This window comes from Cyanistes caeruleus, chromosome 1 (assembly GCF_971803275.1).
Source record: "Cyanistes caeruleus chromosome 1, bCyaCae1.hap1.1, whole genome shotgun sequence".
In the NCBI taxonomy this organism is placed as follows: domain Eukaryota; kingdom Metazoa; phylum Chordata; class Aves; order Passeriformes; family Paridae; genus Cyanistes; species Cyanistes caeruleus.
This window is the reverse complement of record NC_141701.1, coordinates 127,964,106-127,987,649: the sequence shown is the minus strand read 5'-3', so window position 1 is coordinate 127,987,649 and position 23,544 is coordinate 127,964,106. Positions and strand designations below refer to the sequence as shown.

Genomic DNA, 23,544 nt, shown 5'->3' with positions numbered 1-23,544 from the left:
GGTTTGTCACACAAGCCTTGTGACAAGGTCTATGCCTAGTGGGTGCCTATCATTGCCAGGCTAAATTCTCTAGCTCTGTCAAATCGCTCAAGTTTCTGTAGGCAATGAATCCTAATGACATACAAAAGGACATGAACACAAGAAGTGGGATGGAGGGGCTGAGGGAGTCGTTAACAGAGACAACAGCTGAGTAAAACCAAACCCAAATCCTTCTGTGGCTTCTTTTTTTTTTTTTTTTTTTTTTTTTTTTTTTGTGGAGGCAAATGGACTCAATAAATGAAGCACTGAAATTATGTGTCTTGTGATTAAGTAACTGTTTCAATGCAACACAGTGTTGTAACTAGCTCCTGTTCATGTGTAGTCCTTACTAATATCCACCGGTATTTATTCTAGTGGATAGAAATAATTCATGATACAACCCTAGACATTAATGTCATTAAAAATGGAAAAATGTAGCAAATTCTGCTCAACCACCAAGAGCAGATATTCAGGGAAAAAAATAAAAATCAAAAGTTGCTACCTTAGTAAACTAGTTCATCACTGGTTCTCATTTTGTGTTTTCTTTTTGCTAGTCCAAGTAAAAGTCAGTAGCTGACCTCCATTCCTGCACAGCCTCAGGGAAGCAGACTCTACAAAATCCCTGTTTTCAGTTGTAAATGTTAATCTGATCAACACATAATGCCATTTACTAGGAGTTTACAAAATAGCCTCAGCTTCAGTAAAACGCCTAAAAAATTAGCAAGTCAATTTAAAGGGAAAAACAACTCCCCATTAAATCCTATTCAGACCTGCAACTTCTCTCCAGGCCAAAACATACAGACACGTTCTCGCGGGCAGACTCCCTCTTTGTAATGTTAACAGAACAGTTTAGAAAGACTGGATGCTTAAAAAAGCAGATGGAATTTAAATACAGGGGAGAAGGGGGATGGGGTTCATTTGGTGTCTTTTGGAGCATCTCCAATTTATGGCTGCAGTGCTGTAAATAAGAAACAGGAATACTGCCTGCTTCACTGGAAATCCTAGGACAAATTGGAAGTATGCAAGCTTTTCCCCGAGTTTTAGGCTGCAGAGTCAGAAGAAACATCACACGGTGCTCTGCAGTATATGGTATTAATTACCACTTTTGTTTCAATACTTGAAACAAAGTTTCTCAAAATAAGTTTCTATGGCTTTCTCAAAATACTTTAAGACCTTTCACAACCCCCCATATCTAATCTCCTTCATTTAAAAGTAGAAGACATCATAAAAGTATGTTAATCCTTTAAATTATTTATAGCATATATCCTATTAGATTCAGCATTCAGAAGATGTTTTTATTTCTGCTGTCATCATTAAGCCTAACATAACTTCTACGTATTTATGTATCTATGTGAAGACAGTAATATAGCAAGCAGAACTGTGGAGTCTGTAGCATACACTCACAAAGGCAGCTTTTTGTGGTATTATTTTGGGTAATATTCTTCTAAAGAAGCTAGGGGAAGCTTGCTTTAGTTTATTTTTATGCTGGGCTCCCACTGTCTGTACTTCTTCACTATTATTGTGCTGCAATTAATTCCCATCACCAAATGAATGATGACATCTGGGAAAGTTCCTGAATGAAACACAGAAAGTAAAAGCAAAGTTCCAAAACGGTAAGCCCTATATCATGTAGCAGATGAAAATAAGCTTTTTTTTTACAGCAGGCAGAATATCAGGAATCACAAACTAATACTCAATGAACCTTAAACATGCTGAAGTAAGAAATCTCAGTAAGATTTACAAAAACCATATGCTCAAAAAGATGAGACAGTTTCTTCCCTTAATCAAAAAGGAAAAAAATTAAGATATAATATCATGTAATATTTCTTTTAAAAAGTACAATTGTGTCCACCCATGAAAGTTTCCGAGAACAATGTAATTATATGTTGATTTGAAAGTTTTATAATAAGCTTATTTTTAATATTTTTTAAAAACATACCTTGTAAAGACCGAAGAAACCTAAGTCCCTTAACACACTGAGGGCACTAACTCGTGGACCAGTAGTAATTTCTCCAGCCACCTGCAATCGAATCTTGACAATTTCCAGTGGGTTGGTAAAGATTACTTGAGAACCTCCAGCCTGAAATTAAAAGCAGAAATCAATATATTAACAGGCTACATTATTTGCAGTGTGCATCCTGTTACATTCAAGACATTTTCAATCTTGCTGCACTCAGTTAAGCTATTAGCAGTCAAGAGTTTTAGTATTAGTGCACCTCACAAGGTAAGAAACCTACTCCCCCGTGAGATGAGTGTCAGAAAAACAGAGAGGAAGCAGGTCAGCCATTGCAGGACACTGCAGTACATCAGACAGACGCTAGCTCAATTCTTTTTACAAGAACACGTTCACCAACACCAAGTTATGCTATACTGACAAGCCAAGAACACTGTAACACAAGTACTGAAGTAAAAAGAACTGGTAACTAGTAAAGCAGCTGTAATGTGCAGTATACAGAAAGTGAAAACATACTGTTGAAGAGTAGAAATCTGGCAGAAATTTCTTTCCAATTTTCACATGAGTTCATATAACAAAGAACACATGGATTCCAATAAACTGAATTGCAAGTATATTGTGCTTTTTAAAAAACTCTCTGAACTACCAGTTTCAGTGCCATTCAATGCTGTTTGATTCAAGAGTCTGAGCACCTCTACATCATTATTTAGGTACCAGGTATTATAGAAAAGAAGGTCTACAGACTGAAGGATTCTCTTAATCAAGAACTGCTAAATGTTTCCCATGTGTCAGTCTCCATTTGTTGGGAAGACACCACTCAATCAATTCTGAAAGTCTGCTTTAAAACACAAAGGTGGAAAGCACTTTGGACTCCCTCTGGTTCTCGTAAAGTCCATCTCATTCATCACATGTAACTTAGGGCATAACCCTTCTGCTACACCGACAGATCCTGGGCTAAAAATCTGCAACCAGGAAAAAAGGTATGTGAAGGTTACCTAAGTGCATTTAAAAAATATTCATTCAAACTCCTTCTGGCTCAAATTCAACAGAATGTCATTCTAACTTCTGATAAGTATGTAATTCTGTAGTGTGACAGTTGTGATCTTCTCTAGGTTCTGAAATCACGTGAAGTATGCAAAGGGCAAACCTCGCCCTCCCTACAACAAAATAACTACTTTGTTCTAGAAGGTAATGACTAAAATAAAATAAGCATTTGAAAGCACTTGCATGTAGTGATGTCTATTATGTAATATTTTAAAAATTATCCCAGTGTTAAAAAAATTAATTGTAGATCAGATTAATTATCATTCAAAATAAAAAATACACGCAGTAATATGTTTCAAATAATGTGCTGAAGAAATGGCAAATCACACAAACAACTATTCTTGTCTACCACTTGGAGTGAGCATACACAATGTAGTTACAAATTAAAGTCTTTACATAACCCCCAAAATATCCCAAGTGTTTCCTATTTTGACCAGGAAAAGCATACTCTTGTGTAACTCAACTGGTTTTGACTTTCAAATTAGAATAATTTAATTTAACTGCTTTTACCAAACCAGAATCCTGATGTATATAAAACCGCCATTCTTGTTGCCATCAAAAATTAGACTGATAAATTATTTGGCACATAATGCTGATTTAAATTTTGCACTTAAGCTGAATGTTAAATAAGTAAGCATTCAAAACAAAAAATTTTTCCTTTTACTTGTCAATTCATCTTGCAAAGTCTCGAAATAAATAAAAAGAATCCTGGAAAGGTTCTTTGATGAATTGCATACTTCTATATAATAAAAATTTTGGTGTAGGTATTACAATTATTAGGCACTCCCATATGCCAACATACATATTTTCTTCTTTAGAATTAGAAAATCTGAATTGCAGGTGATAATGTTAATTTGCAAGTTTGTTATACTCTATGTTATTCCCTAAAACATATTACATAAAAACTCGTATCAATTGATCTACTAGCAGAATTAAACTACATTCCCTCAGTATAATATTCCTGCAGTTCATTATGCCATGACTACGTGAGAAATGTTCCTTTAATTTTCACTACAGGAAAACCATATTAAATTTTAAAAGATTACAACAAAATTAGGTATTAGCACAAAATTAGTATCATTACTACTATTAGCGCACCAAAACATGGAATAATTTTAAAAATCCATTAAAATGTTTATAAGTGAATGCCATTATAAAGAAAGGAAGTAGAAAGGTATCTCTGTTTTTAAAGAAGAATAAAGACAAATTATTTCCATACAATATAATTTCAATACAAACAGATGGGAAATACTTCAGGTGCTAGCACATATAAATGCCTGTGTTTGCATGGCCAGCCTGGCTGTGTTGACACTTCCAGCATTAGACGTTTGCTGCTCTGGCTAAATCACACAGGACTTCCTCTGCTTCAGCTTGCTATTTAAGAACATGGATGCTATTATTTACCCACTTCATACAACCAAGCTCAATACATTCAAAGTTTTAAAAAATCACTGAAACCTGCATGCACATGACAGTACTAAAAGGACTATCAATTTTGCTGCCCACACAGCAGGTTTGAAGAGAGACACCAGTCATTTCCAGTGTTTCCAGACAGTCCAGATACTATCCCAGAACTCCCTGAACAACCTCTGTCACACTCTGAATTTGATCAATCATATACTCCAAAAATCAAACGGCGAATAACTGCAAGCGACGAGCCAGACAATACCTGACAGAGGTCTCAGTAGGAGGGTTTCTACCACCTGCCTGCCTTGTGATGCAGAGGAAGGCTGGTTTATCAGCCTGTGCAGAGGCAGTTCCAGTGGTAACAAGCACAGTCGCCTGGTGGGGAGCTTTGATCATTCTGTTATTTGAGCATCTGTGCTGGTAACTGCAGCTCCTTGCTCTCAAAATGGGGGGGAAGCAAACCGGAGATGGCTCTCTAATGAAATGATTTCTTGCTTATCTAGTACTGGTAACTCCTATTGTGTTATTCATCATCACAGTAATGCAAGCGTCTCATAAATATTAATTTATTTCCTCCCAGTGCTTCTGTGAGGAAAGTGCAATGAATCTGGTTTTACAAGAAGGGGTTTTGAGGCAGACAGTTTAATTGTATGACCAGTGTGTGCATTTCACCCCCCCCAAACATTCACAACTTGTAACAGTCTCTAGATAACCTCATCTCCAAATCAGTAGCTTGAATCACAATAACATGGCTTCTGTCTTCTTCCTCAGTTTTTGCATAGTGAATGCAATGAAAGAAATCTCATCAATCTGGGTTTTTTTTCCAGTCTTTTCAAGGTACTGGTATAAACTGGTATGGAGAGAAAAAAGACAAAACGTCCTCTGCACATTGTATCACCCTGTTCATTAATTTTGTTTGGCCAAAAATTGAAGAATACTGCCTTCTGGTTTGCTAGCTTTTGCAGTTAAAAATGCATTTAATTATAAAATTTTGAAATAAGCTCCCAAAGGGAAGAATTTGAAAACTTTTTTTTTTTTTTTTTTTTTTTTTTTTTTTTTTTGTCTTGAATAAACACCATTTAAGCTCAGGTTACTCAAGTTCAATGGTTTCTCAGCTAAGTGCAAATACATAAACTGTTTAATGCAGATGCTTCCCAGTAATACAGATTTTGCTGTACTGAAGTTACAAATTTGAATACCCTCAACTCTGAATTCTTTATCACACCTTCCAATCATTTTTTAAACAAATGATCTGACTGTATAAGTAACTCTATAATTTTTCAGTTTTTATCATGTGATTAAACTACAATTTTGAGTTATTTATATGTGTAGATAGCCAGAGGTACTGCATAGATAATTATCTCTAAGGGCCCACAAAGGGCTTATATTATACTGAAAGAATTTAATGTTTGACCTAACCACAAGCACTTACGGTCTTGTTTGATTTAAAACAAATAAAATAAATGGGAAATATCACTGTCATCCAAGAACAATTCATACATGCGTAACTAGAAATCTACATGCTTTAAATGTCCTTTAACAAAGTCATCTAGCTATGCACCCATACACATGTGGATTTTTAAAAATAAGCTGGTTTTTTTCCCATTTTAGCAGTTCTTCACCTCTGCTATCAGTATGATATCACCCAACACCTCTCGATGGCAGTATAGTCTTGCACAGTAATACACTACTGTCTATCATGACTCCTGCTACTTTCCTGCTTTACTGAACAGAAGGAAGAAGTAGAAATAGTTGAGGATTGGTTGGGTTTTTTTGTCCGGGGAGAAATAAAGCCCACTCTGTAATTAAAAAAATTTGGTTTAGTAGTAACCACTTAACAATACTTCAGTTTAAGAAGTCTAAACGTTTTCTATTTCTTCATGTGTCCAAATCACTCTGCAATAAACTTACTGGAAAATAAACAGATTTTTCACCCCCCTCATTACACTGAGAGAAGAAATTCCTGTTCTTTTAAATATAACTGCTTTTTGTGTCCTTATGAGATTAAGAAATGAGCACACCAGACACAACTCTCCTCGAGCTTTCACATCTCCATTTGAAAGCTCTGGTGTATGTTCTGAAGGGAATGCAGCTTGCAATTAAAGAAGGAGATTCTGTGTTTTCCATTCCAGAAGAAAGTACTAGATTATTTTCTTTTCAGTGCTACTGAATGTTCTTATTCCTCTAATTAACCTTATTACCTATTTCCAACCATATCCCCTTTCCTGCTCTCTTTTAGGGTCAGCCTAAGATCTTTCTTCTGCATCCCATCCATCTTATCACATATTCCCTTTTATGGTTTCATGTATGAAGAAAGTATTACTATTGCTATTAAAGTGTTAATGTTTTTTCAACAATATCACCCAGGGATAGTAATTATAGCAATTAATGGCAATCATAAAAATACATAAGCAATATATTATACAATTACCAAAAATCAACCTCTGCTAAAGAAATTGTCTACAATGTCTTGGCTACTTGTTTAATCTACAAAAGACAAGCAGATCAAATTCCAAGATTTTTAGTCAACTGTTTATCATATTCAGTCCTACTGCATACTATACTCTCAGTTGTCAGATGCAGCTTGTTTTCGTGTGCACTTCCTAGCATCCATTAATCCTAATTAAAGTCAAGGTTCCTAAAGTAGACCACTAAATAAAGATTGCTCTTTGTCATGAAGAAAAATTAAATTAAAAATGTACCGATGATTTCAAGAATGGAAGAATTACCATCCCCATTGTATAATAAAGGGCAACTAAGGCAAAGAACTGTTCAATGATTTACCACAAAATCACACCCCAACTCAACAACAGAGCAGGGCTTAAAAGCCAGATTTACAGAGTGCCACTGCAGTGCTTCGAACTACCTCTAAAAATCTTGGTGTTTGCATGGCAGTAGGTCCCAAGAGGATCAGATGAATTCTGCCGAACTGCTGCAGAGAGGATTTCACTATGGACTCTCCTGTTACCAGAAAAGGTCCCAAGTAACAGAGAGCAGTCCAAAGTGACTGTTTCTCTTACAGATCTGAAAGGTGATAACCTTAATTTTGTGGTACTGTAAGTCAAGACCCAAGCAAGAGGGTTCTCAAAAGCTTAGTTCTATGTTACCTTTTCATTCCATAAAGCCAGGCCTCAAAAATCTAGATGAGCCATCTCATGCTATTTTGTGTTCTCTCATCTATGGTCCTATCTACACAGCATTCTGATAATGCTCTTTAGCAATGGGAGTTCATATAGTAAATACCTTTTTTTTTAGATCACTAGATTTCCTGAGGCCTCAATCATCTGCTTTTCACTACCCTGATCAGCCTATCACAGAAACAGCTTTCATGCTGCTCAGGAAGAATTCTGTTTTTCTCTAGCTAATCTTTCTTGTATTCGGAGGACAGCCTTCCCTTGGTCTGGCTATGGTTTTACTTTGTACAGCTCAAACAGCAAACGCTGCCAGAATCACAGTCTTGCTAATGTCCAAAAGTACATAAAATGTAAAGCAAGTTCTGCCAAATCCTCGCATAAAAGTGCTCATAAATAGAATTGCAATTAGTCTGAACAGAAGTACATTCCTGCTACTGCACTGGATTTCCAAGAGTCAGATACAAGTTGTGAGGACTGTCGTACAATAGAATATTAATGACCTGTCTAAACAGAAACAAAAAGGAGTATGGTTTGTTTATAAGCACTGACCAAGTCTGCAATGGGAAACAAATTGAAATTGTGGGTTATTTTCCATGTTATAGGTAATTCACTTCTCAGAAGCCTAGCCAAAAAATCAAAGTGGAGCCTACTTGATTGGCATTATAAAAGCAATTAACTTACAGACCTGTCAAATCTGTTAACGTTTGGTTCTGTCTGTTCAACTTGTCTATTTTGACTAGCTGTAGAATCATTTAATGATTTACAGACCTTTCAAGTCCTAAGGTATGGTAGCTGTATTAAAACTGTGACCCATTATTTCTTGGTCACATCATAAATTACTGTGACATCATAAATATCTTCCTTTTTCTCACTGAAAGCTAGATTTTAATTCCTGATTTGAGTTCTAGCCTTTGTTTTTGGATTTGGGGTTTTTTTGAACCTTCACTGGTAAACACTGTAATATTTTACTGCCAGTAAAAGAAGTACAAGGAGAAAGGGATATGTAATAAAATATAATTGTCAAAACAAATCCGTGTATTAAACTGCAGTGTGCGTTCATGTAAAACTTTGCAGTCATTATTTCTAATATAACAGGAGAAAAAAAGAGTAACATTCAAATTGAATTAATATTAAGTAAGTTTGCTGAGAAAAATGGATTTTTAAAGCATACAGAATTGTTTAGTTCTGGAATCAGAAAACTATCACCCTAAACCTAGGCATCCCTCCTCATTCTACAGTTTGAAAAATTTTCCCTCTCTTGGTTTTTCAGGTGGAAAGAAAATGAAAATAAAGATGAGAGGAAAAGCAAAATGGGAAAGTATCTCTAACTCATTATGGAAAAAGAAAAACATTAAATTTAGATTAACTAATGCAAAAGGAAAATCTTCAAAACTCATTACTGATTTGGGGAAAGACTAGTTTAAGTAGGTATGACTGAAAAATTCAGCAAGCTGTTATTTTAAAAACATCCAAACCTGCAAGGAAATATGGGGTGAAGTCAAAGAGAAGCAGGAACTTTATACCACTAACTTTCCCACACTTTGGTACCTCTTGGAAAGGGCTATCATGTTACTGTATGTTGCCTTCCCAAACCTCATCGTAAGGCTTAAATCTAAAATTGGATGAAAATTTATCAGAGACAATTAAAACAGAGCAGTGTTGAAATACAGTGAGTTTGCAAATGTGAAGTAAAATTTAAGTCGAGATCTAGTTGGAATTTTTTTACCAAAAATTTACAATTAGTTTAAATTATTTTCAGCATGATGAAAATAACCAGACTTACAGTAGTCCAGAGAACAACACTACAGTTTTAAAATACCTAATTAATTATAGTATATTCAGTTACATTATATTCATTAAGTTAAACAGAATTTAAATCTAAATAATTTACTGAACATCAATTTTATGCACAAAAAAATAGCTTTAAATTTAATCAAAGGAAAAATGCATGCATTAGGAGATTCTGAAGTTTTCCTTAAAGCAGACATGAAAGTTTGGAATACACAAGCAGGCAGAACTCCCCTTGAAAGTAAAGGATCCCCAACCACTGGGAGAACAGACCTCTGAGAATAATCTGCAAAGTGCTCAAGAGACATATGGCATTTGCTGTCAAAGGTCATCAAGATGACCATCTTCTCATTTAACTATCTCAATAAATTAGACCAAAACTTTTCTGTGTGACAGCAGTTGTTTGCATTTTTTTTTCCCTCCCAGATATACATGCAGGTATTTTTTTTCCCTGGCATATATACTGTGCAGTTTAATTCTACCCACAGCTCTGCTTCCCTAGCCAAATAAAGTAAAGTGTTAATATATTTAGGTTTCATAATAATGAAACAAGAATGGCAACTTCAGTCTCCTTTAGTCCACAACTTCCAAATGTCTGAATTTTTGCAAGTAAGAGATCTAAATATGGGAATTGCAGTTTATATACCCTCTGTCTCCACTGCAATGCCACAAAGAAAATGCAGCTCAGATGTGGACTTATCTTTAGTACTCTGAAACATAAAATAAATGTTTTAATAATACTTAATAAAACTATTTGCATTGGATCTGTTATTTGGCACAATTCTCATGGAATTTCACATCATACTCCTTTATAAAAATTAATTCTGGGCAGGATTTTGCATCCATCTTAACTGTATCTAATTTTTATGTTCCATAGCAGAGTTGAGGCTGCCCAAGCAGGTCCAATACATTTTTACTTTATACTGATTAGTATAAAGTCTCTTGAAATATGCTTAAAATTGCCTTGACAATTTAAACAAAAGCAGATCTGTATGGGATCTGTAATTGTATTGTGCTATATGATTTAAGCTGGCTAATAGTGAGCACACACTGAGCAGCTGGGAAGGAAAAGACTGTGTGCTCAGAAGGAGAAGGGAGAGCAGAAGGAAAGGTTAATAAAGCAAAATGTAATTCTCTTTTACTGCTGAAAATTACGCCTCCTACTTACCGATATCATTGTATTAATATATGCAGACAAGGCAACATACATTATATAGCGATTTCTTTTTAGTCATGCTATAATCCTGCTTCTGTTTTTCTTAGTATTCTTTTATGTTTTAAATCACTCTTTATTTTGCTCATTTAATCTCCTTCCCAATTACACAAATGTAAATTTTTCATTAAATGTTGAATTGCTTTATTAAAGGTACTACGCAAAATTACTGTCTCACCTAAGAAGTTAGTATTAAAGATAATGTCTCAAAACCCCAAATATTATAGTATTTATTACATTTTTACAGAGTTTTCCATGTGTTAATAAAACTCAAAAAATAAGAATATATAATGCTATACAAAAAAAAGGTTACTTTCAACAGATGCCTGTAAGTGAATTAAGATTAAAAAAAGCAAACAGTTAAACTTGGTATGACTTAATTTTTATTTAAGATATAAAATGAAGTAAAACACCATTGAGTAAAGCTTCCAGAAATGTCAAGATTATTGCCACTGTAAAGAAAATATTTCAAGTTGTACTTACAGCTTACACATCCTTTTATTAAGGAACTCCGAAGGTAAGTTATAGCACTAGCAGAAATCAAACCTAGCATATCTGTGCCCATTTTAATTCAATAAGGTAAAGTCAGCTTTGTGGTTAAGATGCTCAGCAGATCTTAGCTCTACAGCATCATTACACTATGCCTTGAAACTGAAGCTTTTTACTAGCCTCATAATGGTAAGGGCTATATAGGATTTGCATGAGTGATGAGAGTCCAAAATGCGCAGCAGAGATCAGAGTTCGTGGTGGGTGTCAGGCATTGTGCAAATCTGAAAGCTACATGCATTTTTATGGGTAACAAATACTACAGTCGTTAGGAAATTTTCTTACAAACAAAGGAGATGGAAATCTTGTGTCAGTAATTTACATAACAGCCTTCCTTAAGTATAAAGGTTATACTTTTAATTATATTCTTGGGGGTCTCTAAAAAAAAAAACCAACTCAACCCACCTATCGCTTTCATCTTCACGTAATAAAAAGCTATGAAACAGGCTGTTAACTGAATTAAGTGTCACAAGGTCATGAAATAAAAGATCTATTTTCTTTTCTTCTTTCTTTCTTTTTTTTTTTTCAGGAGAGAAAACAGTTTACAAAACAGAAAAAGACTTGTTCAATGAAACAATCAGCTTTAGTTACAAGTGCAAAAGTCAGCCATGTGTACTAATTCACAGTAATTATGATGCAAAGTGAACTCCTTGGAGACTTAAAAGTCAACGCCTGGCAATGGTTGGGCAAACAGCAGAGTGGAGCTACTCAGGTGATACTGACCCCTTCAAAGCCCTTTGTGTTACTGAACAACCCAAACTATCCAAGTATCTGCTTGTCCTCCCTTCCCTAGGTACTATTACTATACCGTATTCACAGAGCTGCTATTTAAAACATTACAAACTAGCATGCATCCCAGCACTCAGCTCTTGCTTAAACAGTGAATACACTCCAAGGAAACAGAAGCACCGAAGAAGAAAAATTTAAATCTGTGTTTGTAACACAATCCCAGCTGAGAATTAGATGTGGAAAGCGGAAAGGTCATAGGACAGGTGTCTTAGAAAATTCATCTTAGTTGGCCTCCCCTTTTCAGACTTTAACACATCATGCCCTGCTGTCTTCTTGCCTCCCACATAAGCGATTACTACATTGTGAAATGAGGTAAAAATCCAAGACTGACAATTTTCGAGCATTCAATATTGTCCGTGCTGCTTCCACAGAGAAATCACAGGTTTCATGATGGCTTAAATGGGGACAAAAAGTTAGGCCAATGCAATCCTGAAAGCTAGAGGAAAAAGCATGTCTTTGGCATCTCATATTTAACACATATATTTACACCTTGAGAGAAAAATTCAGCCCAAAAAACCTAGGCAACGCTGGTAATGAGAGTCGCTAGTCTAAATTAGGTTTAAAATTACAAAAGAACCCAAAGACCACCTGCAGAAGAGACAAGCTGCAACCTATCTACCTGGCACCAAACTATGCCCTTAAGTGGAGCACCACAGTTAAAAGAAAACTCAGGGCATTCTGCCACTGCACGTCTACTGCTACAACTTCATGCAGCTTCTCACTGTTAATATAAATTTAGGACAAGCCAACATTTACAGCATTTAAAATACATTTCAAACCACCTATCTCTTAAAGCAGATCCTTCGTTTACAGTGAACTGCTGCAAAAAGCTTGCTGCAACATTCTCATGAATGACAGGTCTCTGTAAAGAGTGCTTTTTGTACTGCATTAAAAAATTCACAGCAGTCTGTAAAATAAAAACTCTAGATCAAATGACATTTTAAATGAAAATTTTGCTGAATTCTCTATGGCTGCTATGTTCATGAGACTTTTTATTAGTGTAAGGGGCAAACACTTTTTACTCTGCAAGCGCTTTATTGCATTTTTCCTTCATTTACAGCATGCTTTTTATTTAGTGCTTTAGAGACCCACATTCTTCTCTCCCTCCCCTTCTTTTTTTCTTCCCTGAATGCTCCTAAAGTTACAGAACAAGGGGATCCTACCTGGCAGTCTACAACAGGTCAGTGATCAAACAGAAGGAGCAGTGAGACAGCAGCCAAATCCTGCCCCATCTCCTGAGAATTACAGAAAGCCAGGGCTTCTCAGCCTGCAATGCAACAGAGCCACTGCACCCTGAGGCTGGTAATCGTAGTTCACTTTCTGCAAGCACATACAGCACAAATCTCTGCACCTACTGAGGTTGAGATGCAAGCATTTATTTTTTTTTAAGTTTCTGCCACTGTAGTTTTCGACACAGGTAGAAGCCGCTTGAAAATGTGACCTCATCTGTCTTATGACAGCAGAAACAAAGATAGATTAAAAATACACCAACATTGCTCTGCCCCAGTGATCAAAGCTGTTTTAAATAAACGGTGCTCTTTATCTGTAAAATGCACCAGTCTTTGAACAACTATTAGTTTTACCTAAAGTATTTACATTTGCTTGAACAAATCAATGCACCAGATACAGTAAGCTGTAATATGAACAGATAGAACTAGACCAAGTAGTGAAGTATTATCATTTATCCAGTAATATGCTAGTTGTTCATTAAGATACTACTCTGTGCAAGCAAAACACTCTTAAAATCTTAGTGGGTTTTAAATACAGCCTACATTCAGGAATGCATTATGCACTGAGTTAACATTACACAGCCTACGTCTGCTATGAACTCAAAGAAGCATGAGCAGTCTTTGCCATTTCAAAAGCCAGTATCACTGCAAAAAGTGAAAATTAGTGGGTGCAATAACACATCAGGAAAGAAGTGACGTGGTAGAGTGGGAGCCACAAAGTAGTAACTAATTATTAACTTCTGGAAAGGTTAGCATGAATCCTCTTTAGGCCGTAAGCTACAGCCAACATGAATAAAGACATTCTTTATTAAGGCAACAAACTCCAAACTGTGAGAACTACAGAGCACAGTTAAAAGGCACGATGCACAGAAACATTTACCCTTTCATCAAGAACGGATGGCCTATCTAGGAAAGAACTGAGATGCTCTAGGAGAATCTGCTCTTGAACCGGATCTGTGGTTAAACAGAAGCCTTAGTCCACACAATTAATCTTATAAACTGCACTTTCATGAATATCATATGAAGGAAATTAAAAGATACTTACACAGCCACCAGCAAGAATTTCTGCAGCCAGTGGGACAGATCCATCTTTAGTCCTAAACTTATCTCTCACAAAATCATTAACCTTAAAAGACAAACATTTATGAAAGCTCATAAATTAAAAGGTCAGAGAAAACACTCATCAGCTGCAAAATCTGTGCAAATGAAAATACATCCACTAACCTACCAAACTACAAGGTATCAAAGAAATCAGTCTTAGATTTTATATTAAATATTCTAAAGTTATGCTCTTCCTTCTAACAAGAATTTGCAGCATAATTTGAATACTTACTACTCAAATAATAAATCATCACTAATAAGGTAATTTTAAAAATCAGAAAATTATAAAATACATTATATTTTTTAAATGTTCACTATATGAAAAAAATTAAATTAAATGTCAAATTAATATCAAAATGTTCAATACTAAGCTTTAACACAATGACAATTCAACTAGTAGCATTACGTGCCTTTTTTTTAAATGAATACTACTAGCTTTGATGAATACTACCTAATCAGTGAATAAACAATATACTATGACTGAATTATAATAAGAAATTCTTAAGTGCCTTTCAAACACTTAAGAAATAACAAAATTATAAAAGTAAAACATTTAGTAAAAAACATCACGCAGACAAGTTCCTTTCTTATTAACAATTCACTACCTGCTCATATTATCTATCTCCTGTTCCACTAGAATCATGTATACAGGAACCACATGGAGATACAAAAACAAAAGCCCTCCAATAAATAATTCTTCTGATTTGCTAAGAAGTGAAACCAAAGGCCTGTGTTACTTAGAGACAAGCAGATGAGCTGAACAAGTTGAATGAGCTTGTCATATTTTGGAGTGAGACCAAAACTAAGTTTTCAGTAAGATTCTTAAAATGTTCATGACCACCTCTGGATGAGACTTGTATGCCACTTGTACTATTCACAAATCAGATATTAACAGTTGCTAATTGTAATTTGATGCATTTTACAATGTGGAGAAATATGAAAAAAATCAATTTACAAACTTACAGTAAGTTTTATGGCCTTCTCTGGTGCTACTCCTAATAGCTGTGGTAACAGACCTGTAACAAGGAAATAGAGAATTCAGGGCATTGAGTAACTTGGTATTAAATAAACAAATCAACAAATGTATGTAGAGACCGGCACCTAGAAACAGGCGATTTTTACAGCAATTTTGTGTTATTAAATATAATGTGAGTACTTAAACATTCAATTTTGAGAACAAACTTTGTGCTACCACTACAAGTGCTACTACTGTCTATACATATTTGTTTCTTTTTAATTCATACTAGCTCATTTTATGTTTAAACACTAATACGGATTTGCCAAATATGTTTCAGTACTGTCCTAAACTGACTTTTATTTTCTGCATCTTCACACAAAATCAAAACTAATTAATTTTTGTGAGATAACACAATGCATCCACTTTAAAAGTCAAAACCTCAGTACCTTTTTCTAGTAAAAACAATGGCATTAGATGGCAGGATCTAAGGAGACTGGAATCAAAATAATGCAAAACATTCAAACGACATTGAGCTCTTTTCCCAAGTAAATCATCAGTTCTTAAAACAAAGGAAGTTATGTTGCTTTCTACCCAGGTACTGAATTTTCTATTTTATTTTGTTAGAAGTGATGTGCTACAGATCTGGAAGGGTGAATTTCTGACTGTCAGCTTCACTTGTTTGAAGTGAATGGTCAATATTTTGTAAACACTTGAATAACACAGCCTAAAAATAGGCAAAGTTTACCAACAAAGCCTGAAGCTAGAATGGTGTTGCAAGCATTCATCAGCATAATGAAATTAGGACACCATTCAAAAATGTGAGAAAATCACCACAGCTAGAGCTCCTGGTGCAGAGCTCTTTGTTTTAGCAGCTCAGGAAGCACATTTGGGTACTTCCTACAAAGCCTGACATTTTCACCTCTCCATGGTTTTATTTTGTTTCAAATTAAAAAAAAAAAAAAAAAAAAAAAAAGTTTCCACCTCTAAAAGTTAACCTGCTGAAAAGCATTTTCTTAAAGAGCTAAATTTCAGAATAACACAGAGAAAAATGCACATGCTCTGGTTTAGTATATTCTTTGATCCTGCTTCCATCCATCAGCTTTACTGGTTCCTACTGATACTCTTAATAAAGAATTAACACATATTTATATACTGATGTCTTCATACAGCTGATGTACATATACATGTAACATTTACCCAAGACAACTATGGTGCATTATGATCATATGAATGAATACTCAAACAAAAACATACAGGAGAACTAAATTCATATACAATTGCTCAAAACCAAAGGAGAATCTTCAGAGCAAGTTAAATTTCAGAATCTGAGTTTCTTAAGAAGTTTTACTTGTACCAGTGACTCGAAACGAGACCTCAATGAAAAAACATTAATCCATTCAGAATTATGTAGTTAAATATTACATTATCTGCAGCCCTGTTAGGGAAACATAATAATATAAAATGAACAGGATTTTTTTCATTATAAAATTATCTTTGTAACTGCTATAATATTTACAATGTGCTATAGGACATGTGTGGCTTTATATAAACATTATGGCAAATGACTTTATACCTTCAGAGATTAAAAATATGTTCCATATACTTTAAAAGCACACTACCTAATCTTAAACTGAATCTAGTAAAATTAAGCAGGTCTGATACAGCAGATACAACTCCAAACACGAAGGTCATTAATCTTAAAATCACATATACGTATATTATTACACCCAAGCTATATATACCACGACTTTCAAGTCATATTTTATCAAATAAATCACAGAAAAAGACATTCTAAAATATCAATATATGAAAATTATTCAAGTAGTCCAGTTGATGATCTCCATAAATTTTATGCAATTTTAGAAACAACACTAGCAGGATGAATCAAATCCATTTTCACTGAACTGATGTGAAAATGGCCTTTTAGCCATTTTTCAGCTCCCAAAACTTTGCATTTGTAAAAATATTTGTAAAGTCATAAGAAAGAGAGGTTTATCTTGGCACAAGTCTTTTGCTGTTTTTTTCATCTAGTTCATTCCTTTTGTACTCAAATCTGAATAGGACTATTACAACTCAAAGCTTTCCATAAAACTTCGAGGTAGAGAAGAGAAAGATTATATAGAATATGTAGCAGTTAAAAAAAAAAACCCAACACCAGAAAAACCCAACTGAACAACCAAAACTTAGCACATTTTTCTCTTTTCCTGCCTTTGTAAGTTTAATTACAGATAATGCTGTATATACCTAAAGCAAGATAGCAGACAGTGTTCTATAAAAGGTAGCATGAATTTTAAGACTAGGTATTAGAGCCTTACCAGCCACCAGATAGGTCTGCTGTCTCCAGCATCTTAGGAAGGCAAAGGGACCCTTCATTTGATCTCATACCTATCTCTAAGTGGTACCTGTGCATTCTATATGCTATGATCATCAAAATTAATTTTTATTTTCTTTATTGTTTTGATGGGAGCCCTGAAACACTGCTGAAAATTTTCTAAACATGATAAAGATGCTAAGTTTTGAAAGAAAGAAAGCACATCAAAAGCCCCATATTAAAATGTCATGTTTCTATTGGGGTTACCTTGACACAGTGGGAATTTCTCAGTGTTACGATGCATTAGCAGATCAGCAATATGACACATACAGAGATGGAGAACAAGCTTAGAAGTGTCTGACAGTACCTTAAAAATGCATGCCTTGTATAACATCAGAGCATAATATCTTGCACATAGGCAGCCTGCTAGTATAGTACACAGTAAACACATTATTCAATGCCTTTTTTATATCCAAGGCTTTTTAGCAGCAATTACCACTTCGTATTTGACACAGCCATAGTGGGACTCTCAGGGAAGGGGAAGGTGTGTGCAAGAAAGAGTACCAAAAGATGCATTCAGTTTGCAACACCCTACAAGTTATTTTCTGAAGGCAGTTCAATACATTGTGAATACACAAACAACAGCTCATCCAGCCCAGCTGTACTGATGGCACTGAAAAACAAAAATTTTACTTGGCCTAAGTATTTTTTTCAGACGTCTAACAGGGAAGCTTCAGTTTCACAATGTGTAACATGTGATTTTCCCTTCATATTAGGAAAAAAACAGTGACTGAAGGTTTAAAATATAAAAGGATAAAATCTGTGAAACCATTAGGGCATCTTATAGGAAGGCAGTAATGGAATACTGCCACATTTTTCCATTACAGGATTCATATGATAAACTAGACAATTAATCATCAGCTGCCATTCAAATACAGCTCCCTCAGACTGGAAATGGGGTATTTCCTGAAAATGTTGTGCTTTGACAGAACTTGGGGTACAAACAGGCTTGTAGAAACAGTCTTTATAAATGGTATTCCATTGCATAATTTGGAAGGAAAGCTTCTGCCACAGTCTTTTTTGCATTATTAGCATGGGAGTCCATCAGTAATAATGAAGCTGGATGATGAACAAATCATTAAAATCTAAATTAGATAGCATTTGGAGCCACTGCAGGGTTAGAAGCACCATCAACAAGAAATAAAACTAACAAGCAAGCACCTAAACAGTTAATGATCACAGATGACAATGTCTTCAAGAGCATTCCCTGTCTTTTCCATCCTCTAGGCAAAGTGACATTAACAGCACGGCTACCAAACATTTTCCTAAACTACATTTTATCTGTGGTACTTAAATTTCCAATCAAACTTCTATCATGTATGTGTGAAACAATCTCTACTGGATGCACTGCTTAAGTCTGTGAAGCATTCTGTGACTCATCAGGTGGACTTCTCATTAAAATTCTATTATGACAGGTAGGTGACCTCATCAGTTGGAAGAGACCTTGACAAATCACAGCTTTCAAAATTTTCTTAAATTTGCATGTATAAAAATACCCATGAGTTTCTAAATATGCATTTTGGGTATGAACATAGACACAACAGTAAATTACAGGTATATGAGATGAGCATTCTTTTCAGCCATGCTGAGAGAAAGATGAAAAATTTATCTCAGATGTAAAGTCTTTAAAAAAATGCTAACAACACAGCTTTCATATAATGCATATTATAAAGACTCAACAAAGGTTTATATCATGTTTATTTTTGTTTGTTTGTTTGTTTTTTAATCCAAGCGTCTTCTCAGTGGAAACACTGATTATACTTAGAACCAAACTGACATCAAACCAAATTTAGTGCTCTCTATATATCCACAAGATGGTGTAATTTATCTTTATCTGAGATAGTGGTTTAAAACATGGTTTCCAAGTTTGGAAAAAAATAGTGATGCAAAAAAAAATAATTCAGTTCACTTTGCTGGATGGAAATATGAACCTTTTATTAAAAATATGATCTGAAATGGCTGAGTTCAGAGTGGGGCTTACAAATTCTGCTTGCTTTCTTGAAGTGCATCATGACAAAGAGACCACTGCTCTGAATTTTTCTAGTACAATTTTTAAAAAGCTTTTGCATCTATTCAGCTAAGGAGAGGTCTACCAATGATTACTCCCTCCTTCAGTGAGGATAAAACCACTACATTGATTTAACCCTGAACAAATCAGTTGAAGAAAGAATTGCAGTGGCCAATGAGTAGCAAAAAGTAATGTACTCTGGAGTGTGTCCTACCTAGTGTACGATTCAAAACTAGAATATGATGATTCTTGCTAAATTTACTGTATTACATTGGGTAATTACACTAATCTATGAAATGCTCCTCAAGCTTGACTGGGAAATTCCTTTTGCACTCAGCTCCTTAACTTTCTTCAACATCTCCTTAGAAATTAAGCAACAGTCCGAATTTACAGAACTGCACAGAGGGAGCTCCAGATTTTTAAGAAGTTTTCTCTATTTGCCTCTTTAAAAAGAGCTAAGTCAGGGTGCTGTTTACAGAGAGAATTTGTAGAAGCACAGGTCTCAATTTGCCTCTAAAATGATGGTGTTCTACTATATAATCCAGAAATTAGACTATTGGCCTGGTCTTAGAAGTTCTGCTCCACCAAACTGTCTGAGATTTCACTATTCAGTATTCCTTGGAAAACTGAAAAGTAATAAAGATAACGGGGAACGGAAAGACAAGCTCTACCGATGAAGTTTCCTAAGGTTCCCTAAACCTGGCAATGAAAAAAATAATTCAAAATTCAAGGACAAGCAAACAGAGTTAAGAACATGCATTTGTGACATTTCTGATTTATCTGTTTGGCTTTTTTTCCCAGGTGAAAAAAAAATCACTGTGCTTCGGAATTTCAATAAAATAGAATAAAGCAATAGTAGAATTCTGCATATTTATTCTTTCAGGATGCTAGAAGAAGCAGATAAAAATTTTCAAGGAATATATATGGTTCTTTAGGTCACATGCGACTTTTGAAAAGATTTTGATTGCTATCAATCCTTACAAAATAGAGACCATGTCAGTACTCTTTATTAAATTATTATGCCTATTCCAAAAATTGCCTCCAATTCAGTCAGTACTAAGAGAGCCTTCCCATCTCCAACTGTGCTGTAATAATTACAGAGTCTGTATTTTGCAGAGGAGATGCTTAGCCAACCCGCAGTAACTCAGGTCATATGTTATAATGTACACACCTATCACACCACCTAGTTTTAATGTTGTTTCCCACATTGTTTTATGAACTGTTACTTCTTATTAAGGTGCACATAGCTTCGCCAGTTCATAACCATACGTTACCAAAATCCTCTGTTCTTCATTCCTTACTCAATTGCTTTTAGCAATTAATTTCTTTCATTACAATTCTTATTTTTACAAGTGACAAGGTTTTAAGCAAGCTGGCTAAAAATGAAGTTGGTAATGCAAGTTTCAAATTCTCCCCTATGAATATGGCAGAGGGGGATAAAAGATCTCAATAGTTGTGACACCAGAAATTAAATTTACTTTAACTCTGTGACAGAGAAGAACTGGAATTTCATGCCAAGATTCTTGATTCTTTATGACTCCTCCTGCGTTACTTGAACTGACACCACTGATGCCACAACTGGGACAAGAATAAAACAAACAAAAAAAGCCACCATTTAACTTCAGGCACCAAGATATCCAAAGTCAGAATGATTTACATCCTGAACAGGGTCAATAGATTTTGGAGCTTTCTCCATTGCCTCCAAAGGCAGTTTGGAATGGGTAAATTTGTAACTTATGTGTACTGGTTACATATATAAAGCTAAGTAGGCTGAAACCCAGTGAATCATTCTGGCTGACTCCACAGTGACAACCTAAGAAAAGGTATACATAAAACTAGATAAAGATGACTATTTCCAACGATTACTGAAGCAAATGCAACTGGTTCACAGAGACTTCATTGTCTCAAAAGAAACACAACAAAAAGTACTCCAAGGAACAAAAAGCCACAAATGATCTAACTCTTTACCGAACAGGACAAAACACTCTTGGCACTAAGCACTGCTAAGGAAACGAGAACTTTACTAACAATATATTTGTGCTGTAGGAAATCACTAATGTTCCCCTATGGCAGATGAGGAGGGAAAGAACAGAGAGGTCCTACAGAAATGCTCTCATTACAGTGAAGTTTAATTATCAAGAAGTTCACAAATCCTTGCCCTGCAACAAAGAAGAAACAAAACTGAAGTCTGAACTAAAATGTCTTAAAAATCCAGTCACATAAAACCCTTAATAATATTTTATCATTGGTATATAACAACTTTTTAAACTTACCTCGATAAAGCCCAAAGAAACCTTCATAACGTAGCACTTTCTTGAAGCAATCAAAGCTGTTTTTATACATAAGTTCTCCCACAAAAGAGCCCGTCGAACGCTGGTTTTGCATGCGAGTTTTCACTAAATCAATTGGATAGACTGCAGTGGCTCCAACAGCTGCAAATGAAATTCAAGATATAAGAAATCATGATTTTGCATTTGCACTGTTTGACTGCAACTGTCATCTGTCACATTTACATCTAACATATCACTTATATCTTTTCTTCATGATATATTCTGGATACATTAAACTACCTCCCACAGTTTTAACCAAATGCACTTTACAGTCATACTTCACAATTAATTTCATCTTCCTGAAATTTGTTTGGGGACAAATCAGATAGCAATACTACCTGGAAACTCCAACAGCTCACAAATTCCAAAATTCTTGTAGACCAGATGATCATTTCCCCTTCAACCTTTCAGTCATCCCATCCCTTAGACACAGCTCCAAGGGAAAGTCTGAGAAGCCTTCCACACTTAAATGAGAGGCAGAAGGAGAAGAAGGACAAAAGAAAAGAAGAAAAAACCCAAACAGTGAAGATGAATATTCTTTTGTTCAGCCATTACTAACCTCCAGCAACTGAACCAAGGGCAAATCTGTACGCCGATTCTGCAATCTGGATGAGAACAGGTCGAGACACATCGCCTGAAGCTTTCTGTCAAGGCGGGATTTAAAACAAAAGGAAAGACAAGGAAAATAATCACAACATATCATTTCCCAACAGTACATTTCATGATCAGACAGATACAAGTATAAGGATACCTGGAAAAAATTCCACAATACACTGGAGATTTTGTTCTCAATTATTACTTTTTTTCCCACCGATTTCTAAGTGTCATATAAGGCAGCCTCTTCAAATTGGAACAGCAAAGAAAATAGACTGACACTACAACAAAATTATACAACTCCAAAATCAATGGTCTAAATGTGGTCTAAATGAGGGCTTACATATTGCCTCTTAAGTCATTAATTTTCTACAGCTAAAAGCAACTCCAGCTTGGAATTTCTTTCTACTGTCGCCAACACAGAGTTCCCAGGCTACCAAAACAAGTATGCAAGCATTCACACAGATTAGCTAAAGGAAAATAAAAGTTCCATAAAGCACCTGCACAATTTCATTTTGCTCACAGGCTGTTAGTGCTAGATTCAACCCAATGAGAAATAAATTTCAGAAGTTCCAGATTTAACACTGCTGTCTAAGGTTATGTTCATGTCTAAAATATGAAGAAAACAAAAGCTCTGCAGGGGCATTAATTCTTTCATATTTACTAGCACTTTTTGCAATGTGTTCTCTTTAGGATACTACAAGTAAAGCAAGAAAATAAAAATATGGATACATTTCCTGTGTTTACATTTTAGTTAATCCAATATAGGTGGAGTTGACCAGAAATAAAAGGAAGATTTCAATGTAGCTGAAATTTTTTTCAGTCTCAGCATCAAGAAGATAATATTAAAAAGGAACATAGTTGAAAAAAATTAAAATGTGGCACAGATACACAAAGTAAGTTGTAAGAATTAAGCAGGTTCATGTGTCCTCGCCTCTTAGAACATAAATCATGGTAGCAATGGCCCCAAAACAAAAAGTGAAGAAGCTGCTACTTTCATCACACATTTTTGTCTACCTTTTACTGCCACCTATTGTAACTTATGTTACTTGATATTCAG

At 35.1% G+C, this 23,544-nt stretch overlaps 1 protein-coding gene across 5 annotated transcripts in view; it reads right to left on the bottom strand.

The window, feature by feature from the left end:
• Nucleotides 1-23,544, bottom strand: part of SLC25A13 (solute carrier family 25 member 13) — a 101,745-nt gene that overhangs the window by 14,570 nt on the left and 63,631 nt on the right. For all 5 annotated transcript variants that reach the window (XM_086856781.1, XM_086856770.1, XM_086856791.1 and 2 more), the window contains 5 exons: nt 22,450-22,534; nt 21,834-21,992; nt 15,187-15,239; nt 14,168-14,248; nt 1,958-2,098 (listed from right to left, as the gene is read on the bottom strand). In XM_086856781.1, the coding sequence (XP_086712907.1) occupies nt 1,958-2,098; nt 14,168-14,248; nt 15,187-15,239; nt 21,834-21,992; nt 22,450-22,534 (519 nt within the window). The remainder of the gene's footprint in view (nt 1-1,957; nt 2,099-14,167; nt 14,249-15,186; nt 15,240-21,833; nt 21,993-22,449; nt 22,535-23,544) is intronic.